We start from the raw sequence: 23,995 nt of genomic DNA, 5'->3' as shown, positions 1-23,995 counted from the left end.
AGAACCGCCGCGCCACGCCGGTTGCCCGCTCTGGCCGGTAGCGCTGCCCAGGCTTTTTATCGGTGCGGGGGTGGCCCGCCGAGACCCGCCGCTCAGGCCGCGGGCCGGGCCGGCCCCGGAGCGGCTCCCTCTCAGCGACCGGCCTCTCGGTCCCGTTACACCGCGGTTAAACCTCGCGCCGTTGCCCTGGCAACGCCCAGGCCTCCCCGGCGTCTCTCGCGAGAGCTGTCGGCGCCCAGCCGGTCCCTCCGCTGCCCCGGCGTTTCCCGCCTCAGGAGACCCCGCCCTGCGCCGGGACCAGCCGCGCTCTACGCTGCGGGCCGGGCAGGCTCCTACCCGGGATCTCTGGTCCCTATAAGAGAAGGTCAAAAGGCTCCGGGAGGTGCCGGGAGGAGTCTCGAGTGGGTCCCGGAGGAGACAGCTTCCTCCAAGAGAGAAAAATCATCTCGGGCAGCCTTCTCGGAGGAGCCGGGGCCGGGTCGGGCTCCTGTCACTGCCGCCCGCACCGTGTGTCCGTCAGGATGGTGTCGCTGCCTGTTGCTGGCCATGGCCGTGGGCGCCCCCAGCCCCGCGGGGCCCCGCCGCGGTCGGAGGAGCCCCGTGCCCGGCTCCTGCGGGCCGACACCGTGGGCACCCCCGGCTGCGCCCGGGCGCGGAGCTCAGCCAGGGCTGGTGCCCCTCGGGGTGTGCTGTAGGTACCACCCGGACGCTTGTGCCGCAGCTCTGTCCCTCTTTATTTGGAGAAACGGCTGACCCCCCGGTGGGGGTTCTGTTGGCGCACCCCCAACCCCTGCCCCGGCGGGGCCGCCTATCAGCCCTTGCCGGAGGGCCTGGCCAGGGGGCTCGGGGGGCGCGGGGGCCGTTTCGGTTGGGGCCGCGCCTGGGGGGGACTGGGCTGGTGCCAGCGCTGCAGGGCAGGTGGGGGCAGGCTGGGGGGGGGCGGGGGCCGTTTTGGTTGGGGCTGCACCTGGAGGGGACTGGGCTGGTGCCAGCGCTGCAGGGCAGGTGGGGGCAGGCTGGGGGGTGGCGGCGGCTGATTTGGCTGTGTCTGGGGGCGACTCGACTGGTTCCAGCGTTTCAGAGCGGCCGGGGACGGGCTCGGGGGGCGCGGAGGCCGTGGGGAGGGCGGGCGCGGCGGTTTTCCAGACGGGAACGGCAGCTCCTGGTGTTGGGTCCCGCTCTCAGGGGTGCCGGGGCGGCTGGTCCGGCTGTCCGGGCGCGAGGGGTAGCCGCCGGTTTCCCGCTGGGCTCCCTCGGCTGCAGAGAGGCGCCTGTGGAGAGAGGAGGCTGCTGAGGCCCTCGGCTGCAGGTGGGGGACAGGGACTCTCCTCCCAGCACGGCCCGGCGCTGGCAAGGCTCACCACCACGGGCTGAGCTGCTGGCACACCGTGGCCAGGGGCACCCTGCACCCCCTGGCAGCGCCGAGCAGGGGGACTCCTGCGGGCAGGCTCACTGCTCAGGAGCGGGCGCTAGTGCGCGTCTGGCTTTCCGGGCAACCTCATTCCCCGCTCTTCCTCGTCCTGACCTGGCTTTGCCTGTGCCCGTCACTTGTCCAGGCAGGGCCAGTTTGAGCTAACGCTGGCTCCAGTCAGAGCGGGCTCCCGAGAAGCAGGCCCAGGAATTAAGAGGCCAATCAAAGCATCTGACAGCAGAGTTTTCTGGCCAGCCACTAACTCGCCACTCCATGGCAGCCTGACTAGAAATGCTTCGTGGCTACGAGCAGCCATCGAAGGAAGCAGTGGGGAGAAATCAAAGACTCACTGTTTTCTCTTCCTCCGCCGTTGGATGACGACACAGCACAACAGTATCATAAGTGGCAGGGAAATCACAGTTGCTGCTGTGCCTATCATACAGCGCCTTCGCACATCTTGGGGACAGAAACAACTTGCGGGCCTCTGGGGATGGTAGTCCCTTGTGGTTGTCTCGCCGACCGGAGGAGCAGTTGCATCTGGAGGAGCAATTCGGGACGTTAGTCCGTCCTGTGCACCTCTGGTAAGCTTGCAGCACGTCTGACATGGCCAGGAAGTTCTCTGTTTCCCCCCAGCGCTGGTGCCTGCAGGCACGCTCCCACCCTTTGGGACAGCTTGTCCCACCGAACAAAGGTCAGGCAGCCAGAAGGGGAGCACGGCGGGGAGCGCAGCTGCTGGACCCGTCGCTCCCTCGAGGGACACGGACAAAAACCACCCCAGTGGCAGGGAGTGCCACCCCCAACTCTTCCTCCCCCCCGGCCAGCTCCCACACCCCGAGGGGACGGAGTGGGGCCCTCTCAGGAGACACCTGAGCCTTGCTCTCCCCTTCTGCCTTTTCTGCAGCACGGGCACCGCTTGCAGGTGCTCCCAGGCTTCGGGACGTGTCTCCCACTTAGGGACCCCAGCAAGACTGCTCAGTACCTGAATCCGCTCGAAAAAATTTGTGTATGTGGCTGTGGTGGTCTTCTCCGGACTTTGAGAGCACTGCCAAAAGGAGAGAGGACAGGAGAAGCCTCAGCACGGCTCAGGCACAGAGGATGCAGGAGGACGGGGAGGTTCCCTCTAAGCCCCTGCCCGATCGGGGAGTCAGGGCATGGCTCTGGACCTCAGCTGACGGGAGGGATCCCGCTCTGTGCTGCTCTTGTGCCTTGGGCCTCGAGGGACTCAGGGCGAGCTCTGGGATGCAGCTACAGCGGGAGGTGCATTCGTGCCAGAGTCACATTTCCCCTCATCTGCGGAACGTGGTCCAGATGCCTCGAACCCAAAACACTTTCAGCTTTGGCTGCTGACATGACATGCAAGAGCGGGCACTGGGGGAAGAGCCTGCTGACACACACTGATCCTGCTGGGTGACACCGCCTGACCACGGGACAGCACTTACCTGCCGTGCCGGTGGCTTGCATCGCCTCCGTTTCTTCGGCAGAGACTGGCAGTGAGCCACTGCTTCCTTCCGGAAACGCCTCTGCCTGCACAGCCTCTCGGTCCATCTCTTGAGAAAGCAAGCGGGACAGTTGGATCAGATCGAACCGTTCCCCATCAGGGAGACGGCATCTTCAGGAGGCAATACTTCCCAAAGACTTGGTAAGGTTTAGAAAAAACGCCTGGGCTTTTGGGGCTGCGCCTGGTCACCACTCCAAACAACAGCCTCGCCTGACCTGCTGGGAGACCAGGAAACTGCACGCGACCTTCTGGTTTGCAATGCACGCAGTGCATTTTTGGCCAACTGCAAGGTGATGCTAAATGCCTCCCCTCAAAGAGGAGGGGAAGAAGCTGCAGCCAGGCCAGCCGGGGAAACAGCCCTGCTGAGAAGGGCTCCTCCGCAAGGCCCTCGTGCCCTTCCCTGTAAGCACCAGCAACAGTCACATTCGTCCCATCCCAGCTCTCGGTCTGCAGACGGGAAATCGAGCACAAGCCAAAAAGCCTGCCGAATCAGCATCTCCGCCCGCCTGCCAGCACTAGGAGAGGGCAGCCAGCGCTGCCTGGGACCTCGCTCCCGCCTGGAACTGGCCCAGTGGGCAAGCAGTGCTGCGCGTGAGGTGAACACAAGTTCAGCACACGCCAGGCCCTCAAATGTGCCTACCGACATCTGCACAAACCAGCTCTGAGCCGTACTGGTGAAACTGGGCAGCAGCTGCCCCTGGCACTCGGCGTGAACCACAACTGGCAGCAGAGGCCCTGCACCGTCTCTGTGGCTCGCCAGTGCCTGCAAGGCACGAACCCCAGCGTCGCTGCTGCGAGGCTCTGATCGATCCCTTCCCGCTGCGCAGGCTACAGCGTGTCCAGACGTGGATCTAAAACCTGCGGTTGCCGAGTCTCACGGCTAAGGCAGAGTGAAATATACCCACCGTGTGCTCTCTCCAGTTCCGCCAGAATATTGCTTAGGACTTCAGATGGCTCCGGGAACTTTTTTCCTCCTTCAGCGTGGTACTGTGCTATTGAAGGACCTTAACAGAAAGTGTTTGGCTCAATTTCACATGAATAAAATACGGAAAACCAGTGCACAGCCTGTGAGGTCAGTAAAGACAGACTACTCACCCCTGCGACGCCAGCCGGGCTGTAACGCAGCATCCGGCTGAGGAGCCGGAGGAGTCCTCCCGGCAGGTATGCCCCGTCTCTTCGCTGGAGGACAACAGCTCTCACAAGGAGTAACACGCCACGTCGTATTTGTAGTGAACGGAAGAGGTTATTTGCAATCACTCCCATGTTTTTAGTAGTGTGGCATCTGCATTTCTGGTCCCTGAACACACTGCTGCTGCACTGCAACCTGGCCTCACAATCCTTGGATTCCTGGAGGAGGAAAAATGTGCAAGTGCTAAACGCTCTCTTCTTTAAATTAGGTATTTTCTAGGACTCTGACTAAACAAGATATTTGCTTACCATTGTTTCCCATTTGGACAGGTTGCAGGTTTATTACGTAAGTGAATCAGCAGATTTTCTTGATATTTGGAACGTACTTATTTTAATATCCATATTTTACAGACTTTTGGAAATGTCAAGTCCACTGTGAAGGCTTTTCTTAGGGATAGATTCTGCCACCAAATGCTAATACGTAGCATTTTAAAACCTTCTCATAGTCTTTATGGAGGCAAAACCTTAATTCAGTGAAAACTGAAGACATCTATATTCCCTGTCTAGCATGCAAGTAAATTTACTGACTTCAGGGAGTAAAAGGTTCAGGACTGGATTCTCGTAATGCCTTCATGACATGCCTCTGAATATTTAAAAAAAAATACACTTTTTACCTGTTACAGAAACGATAAGATCTCTCTACTTGATTTGCTAAATTCTGATTTCAGACTAAACAATGCAATTCCCGTTTGTTTAGAATAAACTTCCTACACTCAGAGGCAAAGTATGGGCGAGTGATGCTCACGAGCCTTCAAGTTACAAAATACACGTTTGAGTGAACTGGCTGCGTAGGTACTTCTGCACTATTTCACCACGGTTCAAATCTTATCAATGTAAATATCAACTAAATAAAAATGACATATTTTTTCTACATTACACCACATTATCAGAGAAACAAAGCGTTCCTGTACCACTCAAACTATTTTACTATTTTTTTCCTTTGTAGGTCATTTATTCGAGGGGCAGAGGAATTGTCGGCCTGCTACGAAATAGTTTAGTTGAAAGTATACTGGAGAAATTTAAATATGAGCTTGAAAAAATGTGTACTCAGGAGAAAAGACAGTTGACCCAAATCTGTGAAGAACAAGGAGAAAACATGAATTTGGTATGAATTTTTATCTATCCCTTTTCATTTTAGTAATCTGCACACTTTCTATCCTGTAAGTGCTAAGTCCCTGCTAAGTCCAAAATGTTTTGGAAATCCTAGTGGATGATCAGTACTTCACAAAGTCCTTACATATAGCAAAGTTCTTATAATAACAAATTATATAATATTAAGATACAGAAATTTATTCCAAAATTAAAATAAAAATGAGATAATACTGAATATTGGTAAGGATTTCTTACCCAGAATATTTTTGTCCATCCCACTAATAGGGGATTTTCTGCAGCCACTAGCAAGCAGCTTCATAAACTTCAAAAGAACTGTAACCTTTTTAAAAGTCATGCTCAGCCTTTTAGACTAACGGCAGAACTAAAACTATCCTTACTGAACCTGACCAAGTGGTGTAAGATAAGTATCTTCTTTGCCTTTTCTAAGTACTGTGCTAAAACGACTAAAAAGGACCAGTGTCCCTCCCTTATTCATACTGAATACCCCATTTCCCAAGAATCCACTGATGAAGCTAGCTGCAAAAGGCACAGAAGCACGGCTAGAGGTAAGCACATGAGTAGTCCCACTGAAACCAATCCTCTGAGAGGTCCAAGCTCCCATTCCTCAAGGAGTTCAATCATTCTATTGCCATTCCTACACCAGCACTTACTAGAGAAAGTGACACCGTAAATAATCATAAATAGCTCAAAGACACAAAAAACCCCTTCGTTCGTTCTATGGACGGGAAGACCCAGTGCCACAGATGGTGACTAGTCATCACTTTTTAGACACATTGTGGATGCATATTGCCCATTTGTCTTTGAAAACTGCATCTCCTCTTTGAATTGTCCCACTGGCTCCCCATTTCACTGCACCTCACTCAAGCCCCTCATTCACACCCTCCGAATTTTTTGTAGGCAAAACTACGTCTGCCTTCTGGTCTGCTCTTCAGTCTTGCAATGCCATTTCAGTATCTCCTCCTGTTCCACTAGTGAAGCCATTGCTCATTGCGTCCCACGCAGATGCGTGCCTTCATCATTCAGGCACGAAAAGCATCTCCTGAACTAAGCTGTAAATCAGAGTTCTCTCCATTCTGTAAATCATCTCGGTTTGTGTGTGCGTGTGTGACTGTTCTAACATGGAAACAAAATTACAAATATCGGAAAAAAGATGTATTTATCCTTCCTGCAGATATCACTTACCTCCATCATTCATAAGTGTTCTGGGTAAGGACCGTATCTTCACCTGCAGTTGTGCATCAGTTTCCACTCTCCCCCATCACCAGTGGGGTATCTAGCACTACGTATCACCAAGATGCAAAATACATAATCCTGTGTGTGCTGTAAGGTCCAATAACATGGTTTATTGAATGTCAAACTTCCCTATACCATCTGATGTCAAAATTCACATGACATACAGGAAAGGGAGTCCACTTCTTTTTTTCTCAGCAGCTAAAAGGCACGTGGTTTGGCAAAATTTGTGTCATGTACTGCAAATGCCAACAGAACAAACACAGCATAAGAGCAATTTTGGTTTGGAAGACACACACTGCAGCTTCCCCAGCAATACTCAGTTTTGGCACTTCTAACGGTGTCTAACAACAGACAGACCAACAAATTACTTGGATTATTTTGCTTATACATAGATACTAACTCTCCTTGTGTATTTTTTCTCCCTCAGGTGTGTCTGACTGACGATGAGCCAATATGTGCAATCTGTAAACTCTTTGGAAAACAGGAGGACCACAATGTTGCAAAAATACCAGAAGCTTACAATGCAAGGAAAAAAGCATTTATAAAAAAATTACACTTAGTTCATAAGAAATCTGAAGAAGCTAGGAAGGTACAAGTGACTCATTTGAGATGATACTAACAAAATCACATGAACCCTGGATGTTTGATAGAAGATTAGCGAGCTGCATTTTGATTCCAATAGTAGGCAGTCAATTTGTAGATTTTCAAGAGGGGCTTAGGAAGATAAAATGGCTTAGCAGGAAGAGAATAAGAACGTATTTTAATCCTTACTTAGATTGTATTGTAGCCCTGGCCAAACTGGCTCTTCGTCTTTTGTTCACCGAGGTATAACGTGAGTTTTGAATACCAAAACTTTTCTCACATCTTCAAAATTTGTTAATGTTCATTAAGTAGATGAAGAAACATACTAAGATATGTTACTGGATGTGGGCTTGCAGATTTTAACTGCTGTTCTCTGCAAAGAACGTGCAGCACGTGCAATCTGCCATCCCAAATACTTGTCGTAACACGTGTACAGAGCACAAGTATGCCTGTAGAATACCTTACGACCAATGTCTTTACTAGGTAAGTGGGCTTGCAAGGGGGCACTTAAGAGCTGGTGGAAAAAGCTGGCACCTCACTACTCTTTTATCTCCATCCAGAGGTTTCTTGTGTTCGAATAGTTCCTAAGTCTCAAAGTAGACATGCAGAGATCACCCGGAGACGCTCATGTCCTGGTCAGTGCAGTTAACACTCTACTGCGCTCCCGCCTCGCTGATCCGCGAGGACAACAGCTCTCACAAGGAGTAACACGCCACGTCGTATTTGTAGTGAACGGAACACAGCTGGACTCTTAGGAGTGCTTCAGGCAGCCTTTCAACAGGCTGTTCAAGCAGTGGGGTGGCCACCACTTTGCTACTCCCAAGGCAGTAAAAGCCTCGCTCAGGGAGCCTCTTGAGAGGAGGCTCAGCACCCAGATGGGGAGATACTTTGCAGCACCTCAACTGGTGATGGCCCATCAGTTAGGGCCCATCAAGGGCCCATTAATTAGCGAGGACCTTTGTTTGGCCTCCAGTACATTTGCTTGTCAGGCTTGTGTCCCTGGAGATGCTCCTGGTGGCTTCCCTCTTTTCCTGGGTATCCCATGTGAGGAGGTCCATGGCCAGAGGATCCCGCTGCAGTAAACGTTCCCTCACCCCACAGGCCCTCACCAGTCCGTGCGACGGGCCAGGTCGGGCTCCCGTCACTGCCGCCCGCACCGTGTGTCCGTCAGGTTGGTGTCGCTGCCTGTTGCTGGCCATGGCCGTGGGCTCCCCTAGCCCCGCGGGGCCCCACCGCTGGTCGGAGGAGCCCCGTGCCCGGCTCCTGCGGGCCGACACCGTGGGCACCCCCGGCTGCGCCCGGGCGCGGAGCTGAGCCAGCGCTGGTGCCCCTCGGGGTGTGCTGTAGGTACCACCCGGACGCTTGTGCCGCAGCTCTGTCCCTCTTTATTTGGAGAAACAGCTGACCCCGAAGCTGTCGGTGGGGGTTCTGTCGGCGCAACCTCAACCCCTGCCCCAGCGGGGCCACCTCCAGCCTTTGCCGGAGGGCCTGGCCAGCCGGCTTGGGGGGCGTGGGGCCGTTTTGGTTGGGGCCGTGCCTGGAGGGGACTGGGCTGGTGCCAGCGCTGCAGGGCAGGTGGGGGCAGGCTGGGGGGTGGCGGGGGCTGATTTGGCTGGGCCTGGGGGGGACTGGACTGGTTCCAGTGTTGCAGGGCGGCCGGGGACGGGCTCGGGGGACGCGGGGGTTGTGGGGAGGGCGGGCGCGCCATTTTTTTCAGGCACGAACGGCAGCTCCTGGTGTTGGGTCCCGCTCTCAGGGGTGCGGGGGCGGCTGGTCCGGCTGTCCGGGCGCGAGGGGTAGCCGCCGGTTTCCCGCTGGGCTCCCTCGGCTGCAGAGAGGCGCCTGTGGAGAGAGGAGGCTGCTGAGGCCCTCGGCTGCAGGTGGGGGACAGGGACTCTCCTCCCAGCACGGCCCGGCGCTGGCAAGGCTCACCACCACGGCCTGAGCTGCTGGCACACCGTGGCCAGGGGCACCCTGCACCCCCTGGCAGCGCCGAGCAGGGGGACTCCTGCGGGCAGGCTCACTGCTCAGGAGCGGGCGCTAGTGCGCGTCTGGCTTTCCGGGCAACCTCATTCCCCGCTCTTCCTCGTCCTGACCTGGCTTTGCCTGTGCCCGTCACTTGTCCAGGCAGGGCCAGTTTGAGCTAACGCTGGCTCCAGTCAGAGCGGGCTCCCGAGAAGCAGGCCCAGGAATTAAGAGGCCAATCAAAGCATCTGACAGCAGCAGAAACCTCAGCAGAGTTTTCTGGCCAGCCACTAACTCGCCACTCCACAGCAGCCTGACTAGAAATGCTTCGTGGCTACGAGCAGCCATCGAAGGAAGCAGTGGGGGGGAAATCAAAGACTCACTGTTTTCTCTTCCTCCGGTAATGGATGACGGCACAGCACGACAATATCATAAGTGCCATGGAGATCACGGCTGCTGCTGTGCCTATCACCCAGCTCTTTCGCCCATCTTGGGGACCAAAAACACTTGGGGGCATCTGGGGATAGTAGTCCCTTGTGGTTGTCTCGTCGACCGGAGGAGCAGTTGCATCTGGAGGAGCAATTCGGGACGTTAGTCCGTCCTGTGCACCTCTGGTAAGCTTGCAGCACGTCTGACATGGCCAGGAAGTTCTCTGTTTCCCCCCAGCGCTGGTGCCTGCAGGCACGCTCCCACCCTTTGGGACAGCTTGTCCCACCGAACAAAGGTCAGGCAGCCAGAAGGGGAGCACGGCGGGGAGCGCAGCTGCTGGACCCGTCGCTCCCTCGAGGGACACGGACAAAAACCACCCCAGTGGCAGGGAGTGCCACCCCCAACTCTTCCTCCCCCCCGGCCAGCTCCCACACCCCGAGGGGACGGAGTGGGGCCCTCTCAGGAGACACCTGAGCCTTGCTCTCCCCTTCTGCCTTTTCTGCAGCACGGGCACCGCTTGCAGGTGCTCCCAGGCTTCGGGACGTGTCTCCCACTTAGGGACCCCAGCAAGACTGCTCAGTACCTGAATCCGCTCGAAAAAATTTGTGTATGTGGCTGTGGTGGTCTTCTCCGGACTTTGAGAGCACTGCCAAAAGGAGAGAGGACAGGAGAAGCCTCAGCACGGCTCAGGCACAGAGGATGCAGGAGGACGGGGAGGTTCCCTCTAAGCCCCTGCCCGATCGGGGAGTCAGGGCATGGCTCTGGACCTCAGCTGACGGGAGGGATCCCGCTCTGTGCTGCTCTTGTGCCTTGGGCCTCGAGGGACTCAGGGCGAGCTCTGGGATGCAGCTACAGCGGGAGGTGCATTCGTGCCAGAGTCACATTTCCCCTCATCTGCGGAACGTGGTCCAGATGCCTCGAACCCAAAACACTTTCAGCTTTGGCTGCTGACATGACATGCAAGAGCGGGCACTGGGGGAAGAGCCTGCTGACACACACTGATCCTGCTGGGTGACACCGCCTGACCACGGGACAGCACTTACCTGCCGTGCCGGTGGCTTGCATCGCCTCCGTTTCTTCGGCAGAGACTGGCAGTGAGCCACTGCTTCCTTCCGGAAACGCCTCTGCCTGCACAGCCTCTCGGTCCATCTCTTGAGAAAGCAAGCGGGACAGTTGGATCAGATCGAACCGTTCCCCATCAGGGAGACGGCATCTTCAGGAGGCAATACTTCCCAAAGACTTGGTAAGGTTTAGAAAAAACGCCTGGGCTTTTGGGGCTGCGCCTGGTCACCACTCCAAACAACAGCCTCGCCTGACCTGCTGGGAGACCAGGAAACTGCACGCGACCTTCTGGTTTGCAATGCACGCAGTGCATTTTTGGCCAACTGCAAGGTGATGCTAAATGCCTCCCCTCAAAGAGGAGGGGAAGAAGCTGCAGCCAGGCCAGCCGGGGAAACAGCCCTGCTGAGAAGGGCTCCTCCGCAAGGCCCTCGTGCCCTTCCCTGTAAGCACCAGCAACAGTCACATTCGTCCCATCCCAGCTCTCGGTCTGCAGACGGGAAATCGAGCACAAGCCAAAAAGCCTGCCGAATCAGCATCTCCGCCCGCCTGCCAGCACTAGGAGAGGGCAGCCAGCGCTGCCTGGGACCTCGCTCCCGCCTGGAACTGGCCCAGTGGGCAAGCAGTGCTGCGCGTGAGGTGAACACAAGTTCAGCACACGCCAGACCCTCAAATCTGCCTACCGACATCTGCACAAGCCAGCTGTGAGCCGTACTGGTGAAACTGGGCAGCAGCTGCCCCTGGCACTCGGCGTGAACCACAACTGGCAGCAGAGGCCCTGCACCGTCTCTGTGGCTCGCCAGTGCCTGCAAGGCACGAACCCCAGCGTCGCTGCTGCGAGGCTCTGATCGATCCCTTCCTGCTGCGCAGGCTACAGCGTGTCCAGACGTGGATCTAAAACCTGCGGTTGCCGAGTCTCACGGCTAAGGCAGAGTGAAATATACCCACCGTGTCCTCTCCCCAGTTCCTCCAGAATATTGCTTAGGACTTGAGATGGCTCCGGGGACTTTTTTCCTCCTTCAGCGTGGTACTGTGCTCTTGGAGGACCTTAACAGAAAGTGTTTGGCTCAATTTCACAGGAATAAAATACGGAAAACCAGTGCACAGCCTGTGAGGTCAGTAAAGACAGACTACTCACCCCTGCGACGCCAGCCGGGCTGTAACGCAGCATCCGGCTGAGGAGCTGGAAGAGTCCTCCCGACGGGCCCATCTGTAACTAAACACCAGAGAAGCTTCTGTCACCTATTGTGATCCACATCGGCAGAACTGAATCGCAGAAGCGGTAAGGGCATCACGCAAGGAGCGGGCACACACGCAGAGGCGCCCGGCTGGCAGCTCTCAAAGGGAGGAAAAAGCCAGGACGTACCCACGCCATCTCCCAGAGGCTCGGCCCTGGAACCCATCCGGGAAGCTGGACCACCTTCGCCTGCAGGCACGTCTGCAAAGAAGCGCAGGACAGAACAGCTCCCTGACACGGCTCAAGATACTTCTTCAGCTCGGAGTGGCAGTGAGTGCAATCCAAAGACGGGATTACGCCACGGCACTCGTCTCTCCCTTCCGCCCAGGAGCATGGTGCAAAGAGTTACCGCCTGCCTGCAGTGGCACCATGCTGGGACGAAACGAAGCACGTGCGGAGCTGCCGGGAGAAAGGACTCCCCGGAGCTCACACCAGCTCTAAACTCAGCCCCAACGAGCCCGCTGGCTTGGCAGCCAGCACCGGGAGCAGCTCAGGCTCCGAGGGGCCGGCAAAGACAGCTTCGCAAGGCAAAGCGCCCCGAGGCACGTCACTGAGCCCGACCTGTTCCCTCTCTGCTCTTCTCCATATCTGCGCATCAGCCACAGGAAGAGCAACTTGCATTTCACACGGAAAGAAGATTAAAAGGTAAATGCTCCTTCCTCCCACTGACTTACCTGTGGGATTGCTCTCGGGCTCGAGGACAGGAACAGGCCAAGAAGTCGGGAAGCCGTCAACCATGAGAGGATCTTAAGGAAAATTGCATGTGAATAAGCTCTTGCCAATGTCATGTCGATTGTTTCTTCTTCATTTTAAATCTTTTTTGTTTCAAGAAAAAGGACATTGAGAACTTACATCCAGGATGCCCCAAGGGCTCCAAACCAGCATCCAGCCGAGAAGCTGGGTAACCATTGCCACCACCCTCATCTAGAAGCAAGCACAGATGAGAAACGTTTCCATTGTGTGTTGGGACCCACTTCTGCCTTAGTGACCTGCAGGCACTGGAATGGGTCAGGTAACAACGTGGGAGCCAGAGGTAGGTGGAGATTGCCAAAGCTGCAGAGGGGCCCGGTGACCCCTTGGCTGGCTCCTTGCAGCTCTCCAAACTCCTTCCAGGCCATGTGCAACAGCCCTCGAGGAGCGGATGGACCAACATAGGGCCCCTCGGGGCTTTCTTACTGGGAGAGCTGTCGCACACAGAGGAAGCCCTCGCTAAAGCGCTGGAGGGAAAACCCACCATCCGCGCTTCTTGGGGAGAAGAGCCCGCTGGCCCGTGAAAGGCTGCACCATCGCCACCTGCTTACCTGCTCCCCGCACTCGCCACGGAGCGGCCCCGGCAGCCCTGGCATGCAGGGCCACCAGGAGGAGGAGGACGAGGAGAAGGCGGCGGACAGGGACCATGGCCCCCTGTGCTCGCACCACGCTGCTGCTGCTGCTGCTGCTGCTGCTGCTGCTGCTGCTGCTGCTGCTGCAGTCGGGGCCGGGGGCTGAGCAGTCGGTTCTTATGGCCGGTGCGGCACCACGGGGCTCTGTGACCTCACAGCCCCACTTGTGACCTCACGGCCGGGCCGCAGCTGCGTGGGGACGGCTCTCGGGGCGCTCGTGGAGAGCCGCTGGAGCACAGCCGGGGGGCTGCCCTCCTGGGGAGGGGAGCACGTCCCGTCGGGCAGCTCCGTCCAAGGGCTGGGACACAGTCCCACACGGGGCTGAGCCCACAGCTCTGCCCTGTTTTCTGGGCACTGTCACAGGGCAGCGAGGGGCTCACAGTGCCCCAGACCAACAGGAAACCACAGCCAAGGGATTTCTGAGATCCTCGGGTCTGTTAGCAACAACTCGTGAGGCTGAAGAGTGATTTCAGTCTCAAGACAAGAGCAAGATCCCCTCCTGTAGGCAGCTCCCAGGCTGGAGCCCAGTTTGGCGCCTTGGGGTACCCCAGGGCTAACGAGTCTCTTTCGTTTTACGGGAAGGATGAAGCCTTTACTTTTCCGTTTCTTCTTCATGTGAAATTTAAGGGAATACTTTGTGTCAGTGTCCTCAAAAAGTAAAGTCAATTAATGAAACAGAGAAATTAAATTATTTGACGTGCAAAAGGAAACCTCGAGAAGGCACACGGTGGGTATACGCTGCCTGACCAACGTAGTGGCCTTCTGTGATGGAGTGACTACATCAGTGGACAAGGGAAGAGCTATGGGTGTCATCTATCTGGACTTCTGCAGGGCCTTAGACGCGGTCCCCCACAACCTCCTTCTCTCTAAATTGGAGAGATATGGATCTGAGGGATGGACTGTCCGGTGGGTGAGGAATTGGTTGGATGGACACATCCAGAGGGCTCAGAGGTCAATGGCTCCATGTCCAGATGGAGATCAGTGACGAGTGGTGTCCCGCAGGGGTCCGTATTGGGACCGGTACTGTTTAATATCTTCATCAATGACATAGACAGTGGGATCGAGTGCACCCTCAGCCAGTCTGCAGATGACACCAAGCTGAGTGGTGTGGTCGACACGCCTGAGGGACGAGATGCCATCCAGAGGGACCTGGACAAGCTTGAGAAGAGGGCCCGTGTGAACCTCATGAGGTTCAACAAGGCCAAGTGCAAGGTCCTGCATCTGGGTCGGGGCAACCCCCGGTATCAGCACAGGCTGGGGGATGAAGGGATTGAGAGCAGCCCTGCCGAGAAGGACTTAGAGTCATGGAATCATAGAATCATTAAGGTTGGAAAAGACCTCTAAGATCATCGTGTCCAACCGTCAACCCACACCACCATGCCCATTAAACCATGTCCCTAAGCGCCTCATCTACACGTCTTTTAAATACCTCCAGGGATGGTGACTCCACCACTTCCCTGGGCAGCCTGTTCCAAGGCCTGACCACTCTTTCAGTAAAGAAATTTCTCCTAATGTCCAGTCTAAACCTCCCTTGGCGCAACTTGAGGCCATTTCCTCTCATCCTATCGCTGTTACTTGGCAGAAGAGACCAACCCCCACCTCACTACAACCTCCTTTCAGGTCGTTGTAGAGCACAATGAGGTCTCCCCTCAGCCTCCCCTTCTCCAGACCAAAGAGTCCCAGTTCCCTCAGCCACTCCTCATAAGACTTGTGCTCCAGGCCCTTCACCAGCTTCGTTGCCCTCCTCTGGACACGCTCCAGCACCTCCATGTCCTTCTTGTAGTGAGGGGCCCAAAACTGAACACAGGATTCGAGGTGCGGCCTCACCAGTGCCCAGTACAGGGGCACGATCACCTCTCTGCTCCTGCTGGCCACACTAGTTCTGATACAGGCCAGGGTGCCGTTGGCCTTCTTGGCCACCTGAGCACACTGCCGGCTCATGTTCAGCCGGCTGTCAACCAGCACCCCCAGGTCCTTTTCCTCCGGGCACTTTCCAGCCACTCTTCCCCAAGCCTGTAGCGTTGTCTGGGGTTGTTGTGGCCGAAGTGCAGGACCCGGCACTTGGCCTTGTTGAAGCTCATACATTGGCCTCGGCCCATCGATCCAGCCTGTCCAGGTCCCTCTGCAGAGCCTTCCTACCCTCCAGCAGATCAACACTCCCGCCCAACTTGGTGTCCTCTGCAAACTGACTGAGGGAGCACTCGATCCCCTCATCCAGATCGTTGATAAAGATATTGAACAAGACCGGTCCCAGCACTGAGCCCTGGGGAACACCGCTCGTGACCGGCCGCCAACTGGATTTAACCCCATTCACCACAACTCCCTGGGCCCGGCCATCCAGCCAGTTTTTTACCCAGCGAAGAGTGTACCTGTCTAGGCCGCGAGCCGCCAGCTTCTCTAGGAGAATGCTGTGGGAGACAGTGTCAAAGGCTTTACTGAAGTCCAGGCAGACCACATCCACAGCCTTTCCCTCCTCCACCAGGCGGGTCACCTGGTCATAGAAGGAGATCAGGTTGGTCAAGCAGGACCTGCCTTCCATGAACCCGTGCTGGCTGGGCCTGATCCCCTGGTTGTCCCCGACATGGCTTGTGAGTGCCCTCAAGACGAATGGCTCCATAATCTTCCCCAGCACTGAGGTCAGACTGACCAGCCTGTAGTTGCCCGGATCCTCCTTCCGGCCCTTCTTGTAGATGGGCGTCACATTGGCAAGCCTCCAGTTGTCCGCGACCTCCCCTGTTAACCAGGACTGCTGGTAAATGATGGAGAGTGGCTTGGCAAGCTGCTCCGCCAGCTCCCTCAGTACCCTCGGGTGGATCCCATCTGGCCCCAGAGACTTGTGTGTGTCAAGGGTGACTTGGGGGTACTGGTGGATGAAAAGCTGGACATGAGCCGGCAATGTGCGCTCGCAGCCCAGAAGGCCAACCGTATCCTGGGCTGCATCAAAAGCAGCGTGGCCAGCAGGTCGAGGGAGGGGATTCTGCCCCTCCGCTCTGCTCTGGTGAGACCCGCCCTGCAGTGCTGCGTCCAGCTCTGGAGCCCTCAGCACAAGACAGACATGGACCTGTTGGAGCAGGTCCAGAGGAGGCCACGAAAACGATCAGGGGGATGGAAAACCTCTCCTGTGAAGAAAGGCTGAGAGAGTTGGGGTTGTTCAGCCTGGAGGAGAGAAGGCTCCGGGGAGACCTTATTGCGGCCTTTCAGTACTTCAAGGGGGCTTATAAGAACGATGGGGACAAACTTTTTAGCAAGGGCCTGTTGCGATAGGACAAGGGGGAATGGTTTTAAACTAAAAGAGGGTAGATTCAGATTAGATACAAGGAAGACACTTTTTACGATGAGGGTGGTGAAACCCTGGCACAGGTTGCCCAGAGAGGTGGTAGATGCCCCATCCCTGGAAACGTTCAAGGTCAGGTTGGACGGGGCTCTGAGCAACCTGATCTAGTTGAAGATGTCCCTGCCCACGGCAGGGGGGTTGGACTACATGACCTTTAAAGGTCCCTTCCAACCCAAACCGTTCTAAGATTCTATGATTCTGTATTTCCCTCTGCCTTAGCCGTGAGACTCCGGAGGTTTTAGATGCACGTCTGGACGCGCTGTAGCCTGCACAGCAGGAAGGGATCGATCAGAGCCTCGCTGCAGCGACTCCGGGTTTCACACCTTTTGTCATGGTAATGTTAATGGTTGTAGCTCTATAGCCAGTGGAGCATGAGCAATGGTGGGACCATGTTTAAAACCCTGTGGTAAGCCAGTCAATGTAAATGGCAGTCCCTGCCAGGTGAAAGCAAATCTCTCCCTGTCTGTCCCTGTCATGGGGAGCCTAAAAAACATACCCTTCCCATCTACTGTTGCCATGCACGGCAAGGCTTGTTCGCGGAGGCAGCGGACTGTATCCATCAGACCGGGAGCAGCCGCAGTGAGCAGTTCAGTAGCGGTGTTCAGGGCTCTGTCATCTACCACCAGTCACCGCTTGCCATGAGGTTTCTCTGCTGGCCATGCAGGAGAATTGTAGCGGGAAGGAGACTTGACCATGCTTCCCCGTTCCTCCCCTTCCCCGCTCTTTCATCAATTCAGGAACAGCCTGGATGGCATCAGAAGGTGAGTGGTATTGTGGGATAAAGGGGCAGGACCTGGACCTCGTGCTAATGACCTGTTTGCAAGAGGTTCACAGTCAGGGGTGCGTTGATGCCAGGTAAACTGTGGGGCAGAGCACGTGGTGCCCCTATTTCCCACTTTCCCCACGAGTCCACCCACGACTGACCCTTCAACGCATCCATACCTAACCTATTTCGGGGACCTAGAAGTAAGGCCGGACTGTCCGACCATTAGATAGAGTTAATTTAGCCCCGACCAGCGTGGGTGGGAGGTGATTTGCCATTACCACCTACAAGAGAAACTATTTGCTTGCTAAGTGGAGGCTGTCCTTTGTTAAGTGTCCTTACCTACCTTTGATATTTGGGCTCCTGTGCCAATGAGGAATGTTGTAAAGCAGCCATCCCTAACTGCCGCCATCAGCTCAGGACTGGGAGCCTGAGCAGCGGGGGCAGCGGCCCCAAGGATCAAGCTCTGACCCCGGTTTCCTGCATATTGGCAGTCTAGGTTCAGCGCTGATGGATTCGGGCATCTGCCCGGGCTCACAGCCCTAAGATCCGCTGGCTCCCATGTCCTACGGTATCACTCCATCTTCACGGACCCCGGAGGACAATCCTGAGGAATTCATGAGGGAAACCCGACCAATTGCCGTAAAACGGGAGTTGGCAGCCCATTTAACGGACGCGCAGAGAGCCCTTTGTCTAACCACGTCTTCCGTCACCTCTCATGCTCAGTGGTGACTGAGGGTGCTCCCCACTTTCCCCTTTCTGCTTTCGTCCTTTGCACAGAGGCAGGCCGGGTCTTTTCTGTTGCATTGACTTTAGCCGGGGTTCTCCCCTGGTTTTTATCCCGTGGAGTGTACAGTGGTAAACAGCATAAGAAAGACACGGACCTGCTTGAGCGGGTCCAGAGCAGGGCCACAAAGACGGTGAGGGGGCTGGAGCAGGTGGCAGTAGCTCAGGTGTCTGAAGTCAGGTCACCTGCATGCTATCAACGAGCCTGTGACAAATGGGGGGAAAGACAGACTCCAGTCCTGCTGTTCTCTCAACAGGAGGGTTGCGTCAAACCGAAGGTCGGTCTAGCCTAGGGTCCCTTGCCTGTGGGTGAGGCCCAGGGTGGCACGTAAGAACAAGGCAAGCGTGTGATAATTGCCCTGTGTGCTCTCCCTGCGATCTACAGCACCAATTTTGTGAGCAGCAGAGGGGCCCGGTGACCCCTTGGCTGGCTCCTTGCAGCTCTCCAAACTCCTTCCAGGCCATGTGCAACAGCCCTCGAGGAGCGGATGGACCAACATACGGCCCCTCGGGGCTTTCTTACCGGGAGAGCTGTCGCACACAGAGGAAGCCCTCGCTAAAGCGCTGGAGGGAAAACCCACCATCCGCGCTTCCCGGGGAGAAGCGTTAAAATCCTCTCCCTCTCAACACTTCTACACCTTGCTGGCAATAGCAGCTGCGATCTAAGCCAAGGCCTCAGAACTAACGACAGAACTAACGTTTGGTCTAAAACGCCATGTGCTTACTGTTGTACCCCCCAAAACTGCCTTATCTGCACTAAGGAGCGGCCTTGGTTGTAAAAGTGTGGTTTGCTTCGGTGTCCTCCGAACGGCGGCCACAGCCTTAGCAGCACAGCTGGACTCTTAGGAGTGCTTCAGGCAGCCTTTCAACAGGCTGTTCAAGCAGTGGGGTGGCCACCACTTTGCTACTCCCAAGGCAGTAAAAGCCTCGCTCAGGGAGCCTCTTGACAGGAGGCTCAGCACCCAGATGGGGAGATACTTTGCAGCACCTCAACTGGTGATGGCCCATCAGTTAGGGCCCATCAAGGGCCCATTAATTAGCGAGGACCTTTGTTTGGCCTCCAGTACATTTGCTTGTCAGGCTTGTGTCCCTGGAGATGCTCCTGGTGGCTTCCCTCTTTTCCTGGGTATCCCATGTGAGGAGGTCCATGGCCAGAGGATCCCGCTGCAGCAAACGATCCCTCACCAGTCCGTGCGACGGGCCAGGTCGGGCTCCCGTCACTGCCGCCCGCACCGTGTGTCCGTCAGGTTGGTGTCGCTGCCTGTTGCTGGCCATGGCCGTGGGCGCCCCCAACCCCGCGGGGCCCCGCCGCTGGTCGGAGGAGCCCCGTGCCCGGCTCCTGCGGGCCGACACCGTGGGCACCCCCGGCTGCGCCCGGGCGTGGAGCTCAGCCAGCGCTGGTGCCCCTCGGGGTGTGCTGTAGGTACCACCCGGACGCTTGTGCCGCAGCTCTGTCCCTCTTTATTTTGAGAAAGGGCTGACCCCGAAGCTGTCGGTGGGGGTTCTGTCGGCGCAACCTCAACCCCTGCCCCAGCGGGGCCACCTCCAGCCCTTGCCGGAGGGCCTGGCCAGCCGGCTTGGGGGGCGTGGGGCCGTTTTGGTTGGGGCCGCGCCTGGAGGGGACTGGGCTGGTGCCAGCACTGCAGGGCGGCCAGGGACGGACTTGGGGGCCCTGGGGGCCGTTTCAATTGGGGCTGCACCTGGAGGGGACTGGGCTGGTTCCAGCGCTGCAGGGCAGGTGGGGGCAGGCTGGGGGGGGGCGGGGGCTGATTCGGCTGGGCCTGGGGGCGACTGGACTGGTTCCAGTGCTGCAGGGCGGCCGGGGACGAGCTCAGGGGGTGCGGGGGCCATGGGGAGGTCAGGTGCGCCGGTTTTTTCAGGCACGAACGGCAGCTCCTGGCGTTGGGTGCCGCTCTCAGGGGTGCGGGGGCGGCTGGTCCGGCTGTCCGGGTGCGAGGGGTAGCCGCCGGTTTCCCGCTGGGCTCCCTCGGCTGAAGAGCGGCGCCTGTGGAGAGAGGAGGCTGCTGAGGCCCTCGGCTGCAGGTGGGGGACAGGGACTCTCCTCCCAGCACGGCCCGGCGCTGGCAAGGCTCACCACCACGGCCTGAGCTGCTGGCACACCGTGGCCAGGGGCACCCTGCACCCCCTGGCAGCGCCGAGCAGGGGGACTCCTGCGGGCAGGCTCACTGCTCAGGAGCGGGCGCTAGTGCGCGTCTGGCTTTCCGGGCAACCTCATTCCCCGCTCTTCCTCGTCCTGACCTGGCTTTGCCTGTGCCCGTCACTTGTCCAGGCAGGGCCAGTTTGAGCTAACGCTGGCTCCAGTCAGAGCGGGCTCCCGAGAAGCAGGCCCAGGAATTAAGAGGCCAATCAAAGCATCTGACAGCAGCAGAAACCTCAGCAGAGTTTTCTGGCCAGCCACTAACTCGCCACTCCACAGCAGCCTGACTAGAAATGCTTCGTGGCTACGAGCAGCCATCGAAGGAAGCAGTGGGGGGGAAATCAAAGACTCACTGTTTTCTCTTCCTCCACCGATGGATGACGACACAGCACGACAGTATCGTAAGTGCCATGGAGATCACGGCTGCTGCTGTGCCTAACACCCAGCTCTTTCGCCCATCTTGGGGACAGAAACCGCTTGCGGGCCTCTGGGGATGGCAGTCCCTTATGGTTGTCTCGTCGACCGGAGGAGCAGTTGCATCTGGAGGAGCAATTCGGGACGTTAGTCCGTCCTGTGCACCTCTGGTAAGCTTGCAGCACGTCTGACATGGCCAGGAAGTTCTCTGTTTCCCCCCAGCGCTGGTGCCTGCAGGCACGCTCCCACCCTTTGGGACAGCTTGTCCCACCGAACAAAGGTCAGGCAGCCAGAAGGGGAGCACGGCGGGGAGCGCAGCTGCTGGACCCGTCGCTCCCTCGAGGGACACGGACAAAAACCACCCCTGCGGCAGGGAGTGCCACCCCCAACTCTTCCTCCCCCCCGGCCAGCTCCCACACCCCGAGGGGACGGAGTGGGGCCCTCTCAGGAGACACCTGAGCCTTGCTCTCCCCTTCTGCCTTTTCTGCAGCACGGGCACCGCTTGCAGGTGCTCCCAGGCTTCGGGACGTGTCTCCCACTTAGGGACCCCAGCAAGACTGCTCAGTACCTGAATCCGCTCGAAAAAAATCATGCACATTGCCGTGGTCTTCTCCGGAATTTGAGAGCACTGCCAAAAGGAGAGAGGACAGGAGAAGCCTCAGCACGGCTCAGGCACAGAGGATGCGGGAGGACGGGGAGGTTCCCTCTAAGCCCCTGCTGGATCGGGGAGTCAGGGCATGGCTCTGGACCTCAGCTGACGGGAGGGATCCCGCTCTGTGCTGCTCTTGTGCCTTGGGCCTCGAGGGACTCAGGGCGAGCTCTGGGATGCAGCTACAGCGGGAGGTGCATTTGTGCCAGAGTCACATTTCCCCTCATCTGCGGAACGTGGTCCAGATGCCTCGAACCCAAAACACTTTCAGCTTTGGCTGCTGACATGACATGCAAGAGCGGGCACTGGGGGAAGAGCCTGCTGACACACACTGATCCTGCTGGGTGACACCGCCTGACCACGGGACAGCACTTACCTGCCGTGCCGGTGGCTTGCATCGCCTCCGTTTCTTCGGCAGAGACTGGCAGTGAGCCACTGCTTCCTTCCGGAAACGCCTCTGCCTGCACAGCCTCTCGGTCCATCTCTTGAGAAAGCAAGCGGGACAGTTGGATCAGATCGAACCGTTCCCCATCAGGGAGACGGCATCTTCAGGAGGCAATACTTCCCAAAGACTTGGTAAGGTTTAGAAAAAACGCCTGGGCTTTTGGGGCTGCGCCTGGTCACCACTCCAAACAACAGCCTCGCCTGACCTGCTGGGAGACCAGGAAACTGCACGCGACCTTCTGGTTTGCAATGCACGCAGTGCATTTTTGGCCAACTGCAAGGTGATGCTAAATGCCTCCCCTCAAAGAGGAGGGGAAGAAGCTGCAGCCAGGCCAGCCGGGGAAACAGCCCTGCTGAGAAGGGCTCCTCCGCAAGGCCCTCGTGCCCTTCCCTGTAAGCACCAGCAACAGTCACATTCGTCCCATCCCAGCTCTCGGTCTGCAGACGGGAAATCGAGCACAAGCCAAAAAGCCTGCCGAATCAGCATCTCCGCCCGCCTGCCAGCACTAGGAGAGGGCAGCCAGCGCTGCCTGGGACCTCGCTCCCGCCTGGAACTGGCCCAGTGGGCAAGCAGTGCTGCGCGTGAGGTGAACACAAGTTCAGCACACGCCAGGCCCTCAAATCTGCCTACCGACGTCTGCACAAACCAGCTCTGAGCCGTACTGGTGAAACTGGGCAGCAGCTGCCCCTGGCACTCGGCGTGAACCACAACTGGCAGCAGAGGCCCTGCACCGTCTCTGTGGCTCGCCAGTGCCTGCAAGGCACGAACCCCAGCGTCGCTGCTGCGAGGCTCTGATCGATCCCTTCCCGCTGCGCAGGCTACAGCGTGTCCAGACGTGGATCTAAAACCTGCGGTTGCCGAGTCTCACGGCTAAGGCAGAGTGAAATATACCCACCGTGTCCTCTCTCCACGTCCAACAGTATTTGCCTTAGGACTTCAGATGGCTCTGGGGACTTTTTTCCTCCTTCAGCGTGGTACTGTGCTCTTGGAGGACCTTAACAGAAAGTGTTTGGCTCAATTTCACAGGAATAAAATACGGAAAACCAGTGCACAGCCTGTGAGGTCAGTAAAGACAGACTACTCACCCCTGCGACGCCAGCCGGGCTGTAACGCAGCATCCGGCTGAGGAGCTGCAAGAGTCCTCCTGACGGGCTCATCTGTAACTAAACACCAGAGAAGCTTCTGTCACCTATTGTGATGCACATCGGCAGAACTGAATCGCAGAAGCGGTAAGGGCATCACGCAAGGAGCGGGCACACACGCAGAGGCGCCCGGCTGGCAGCTCTCAAAGGGAGGAAAAAGCCAGGACGTACCCACGCCATCTCCCGGAGGCTCGGCCCTGGAACCCAGCCGGGAAGCTGGACCACCTTCGCCTGCAGGCACGTCTGCAAAGAAGCGCAGGACAGAACAGCTCCCGTGACACGGCTCAAGATACTTCTTCAGCTCGGAGTGGCAGTGAGTGCAATCCAAAGACGGGATTACGCCACGGCACTCGTCTCTCCCTTCCGCCCAGGAGCATGGTGCAAAGAGTTACCGCCTGCCTGCAGTGGCACCATGCTGGGACGAAACGAAGCACGTGCGGAGCTGCCAGGAGAAAGGACTCCCCGGAGCTCACACCAGCTCTAAACTCAGCCCCAACGAGCCCGCTGGCTTGGCAGCCAGCACCGGGAGCAGCTCAGGCTCCGAGGGGCCGGCAAAGACAGCTTCGCAAGGCAAAGCGCCCCGAGGCACGTCACTGAGCCCGACCTGTTCCCTCTCTGCTCTTCTCCATATCTGCGCATCAGCCACAGGAAGAGCAACTTGCATTTCACACGGAAAGAAGATTAAAAGGTAAATGCTCCCTCCTCCCACTGACTTACCTGTGGGATTGCTCTCGGGCTCGAGGACAGGAACAGGCCAAGAAGTCAGGAAGCCATCAACCGTGAGAGGATCTTAAGGAAAATTGCACGTGAATAAGCTCTTCCCACATTGTCAATGTTTTTTCTTTCAAGGAAAGGGACATTGAGAACTTACCTCCAGGATGCCCCAAGGGCTCCAAACCAGCATCCAGCCGAGAAGCTGGATAACCATTGCCACCACCCTCATCTAGAAGCAAGCACAGATGAGAAACGTTTCCATTGCGTGTTGGGACCCACTTATGCCTTAGTGAACTGCAGGCACTGGAATGGGTCAGGTAACAACGTGGGAGCCAGAGGTAGGTGGAGATTGCCAAAGCTGCAGAGGGGCCCGGTGACCCCTTGGCTGGCTCCTTGCAGCTCTCCAAACTCCTTCCAGGCCATGTGCAACAGCCCTCGAGGAGCGGATGGACCAACATAGGGCCCCTTGGGGCTTTCTTACCGGGAGAGCTGT

At 57.3% G+C, this 23,995-nt stretch overlaps 2 protein-coding genes across 3 annotated transcripts in view; one reads left to right on the top strand and one right to left on the bottom strand.

Moving 5' to 3' along the window:
• LOC142086401 (uncharacterized) overlaps positions 1-7,033 on the top strand; it is a 41,366-nt gene extending 34,333 nt beyond the window's left edge. For both annotated transcript variants that reach the window (XM_075159439.1, XM_075159440.1), the window contains 2 exons: positions 5,044-5,202; positions 6,871-7,033. The gene's annotated coding sequence lies outside the window, so the exon portion shown is untranslated. The remainder of the gene's footprint in view (positions 1-5,043; positions 5,203-6,870) is intronic.
• Positions 716-23,956, bottom strand: LOC142086402 (uncharacterized). Its single transcript, XM_075159441.1, has 8 exons — positions 23,660-23,956; positions 22,960-23,031; positions 11,617-11,694; positions 3,815-3,913; positions 2,851-2,958; positions 2,391-2,453; positions 1,762-1,948; positions 716-1,271 (listed from the first exon to the last, which is right to left on the bottom strand). The coding sequence occupies exons 5-8, from the start codon at positions 2,954-2,956 to the stop codon at positions 812-814; spliced, it is 816 nt and encodes a 271-aa protein (XP_075015542.1). The 5' UTR covers positions 2,957-2,958; positions 3,815-3,913; positions 11,617-11,694; positions 22,960-23,031; positions 23,660-23,956; the 3' UTR covers positions 716-811.
• Positions 23,957-23,995: the final 39 nt, after the last annotated feature.

This window comes from Calonectris borealis, chromosome 10, assembly GCF_964195595.1.
Source record: "Calonectris borealis chromosome 10, bCalBor7.hap1.2, whole genome shotgun sequence".
In the NCBI taxonomy this organism is placed as follows: Eukaryota; Metazoa; Chordata; class Aves; order Procellariiformes; family Procellariidae; genus Calonectris; species Calonectris borealis.
The sequence above is the reverse complement of the archived record's forward strand: the minus strand, read 5'-3'. Positions and strand labels throughout refer to the sequence as shown.

What these genes read in the sequence shown, in the direction of transcription:
- LOC142086402 (XM_075159441.1), bottom strand. Translation starts at nt 2,956, where the DNA reads ATGGACCGAGAGGCTGTGCAGGCAGAGGCGTTTCCGGAAGGAAGCAGT. An exon ending in ATTTTTTCGAGCGGATTCAG is followed by an intron (nt 1,949 to 2,390) that starts GTACTGAGCAGT and finishes TTGCTCCTCCAG; the next exon opens with ATGCAACTGCTCCTCCGGTC. An exon ending in CGGCGGAGGAAGAGAAAACA is followed by an intron (nt 1,272 to 1,761) that starts GTGAGTCTTTGA and finishes CTCTCTCCACAG; the next exon opens with GCGCCTCTCTGCAGCCGAGG.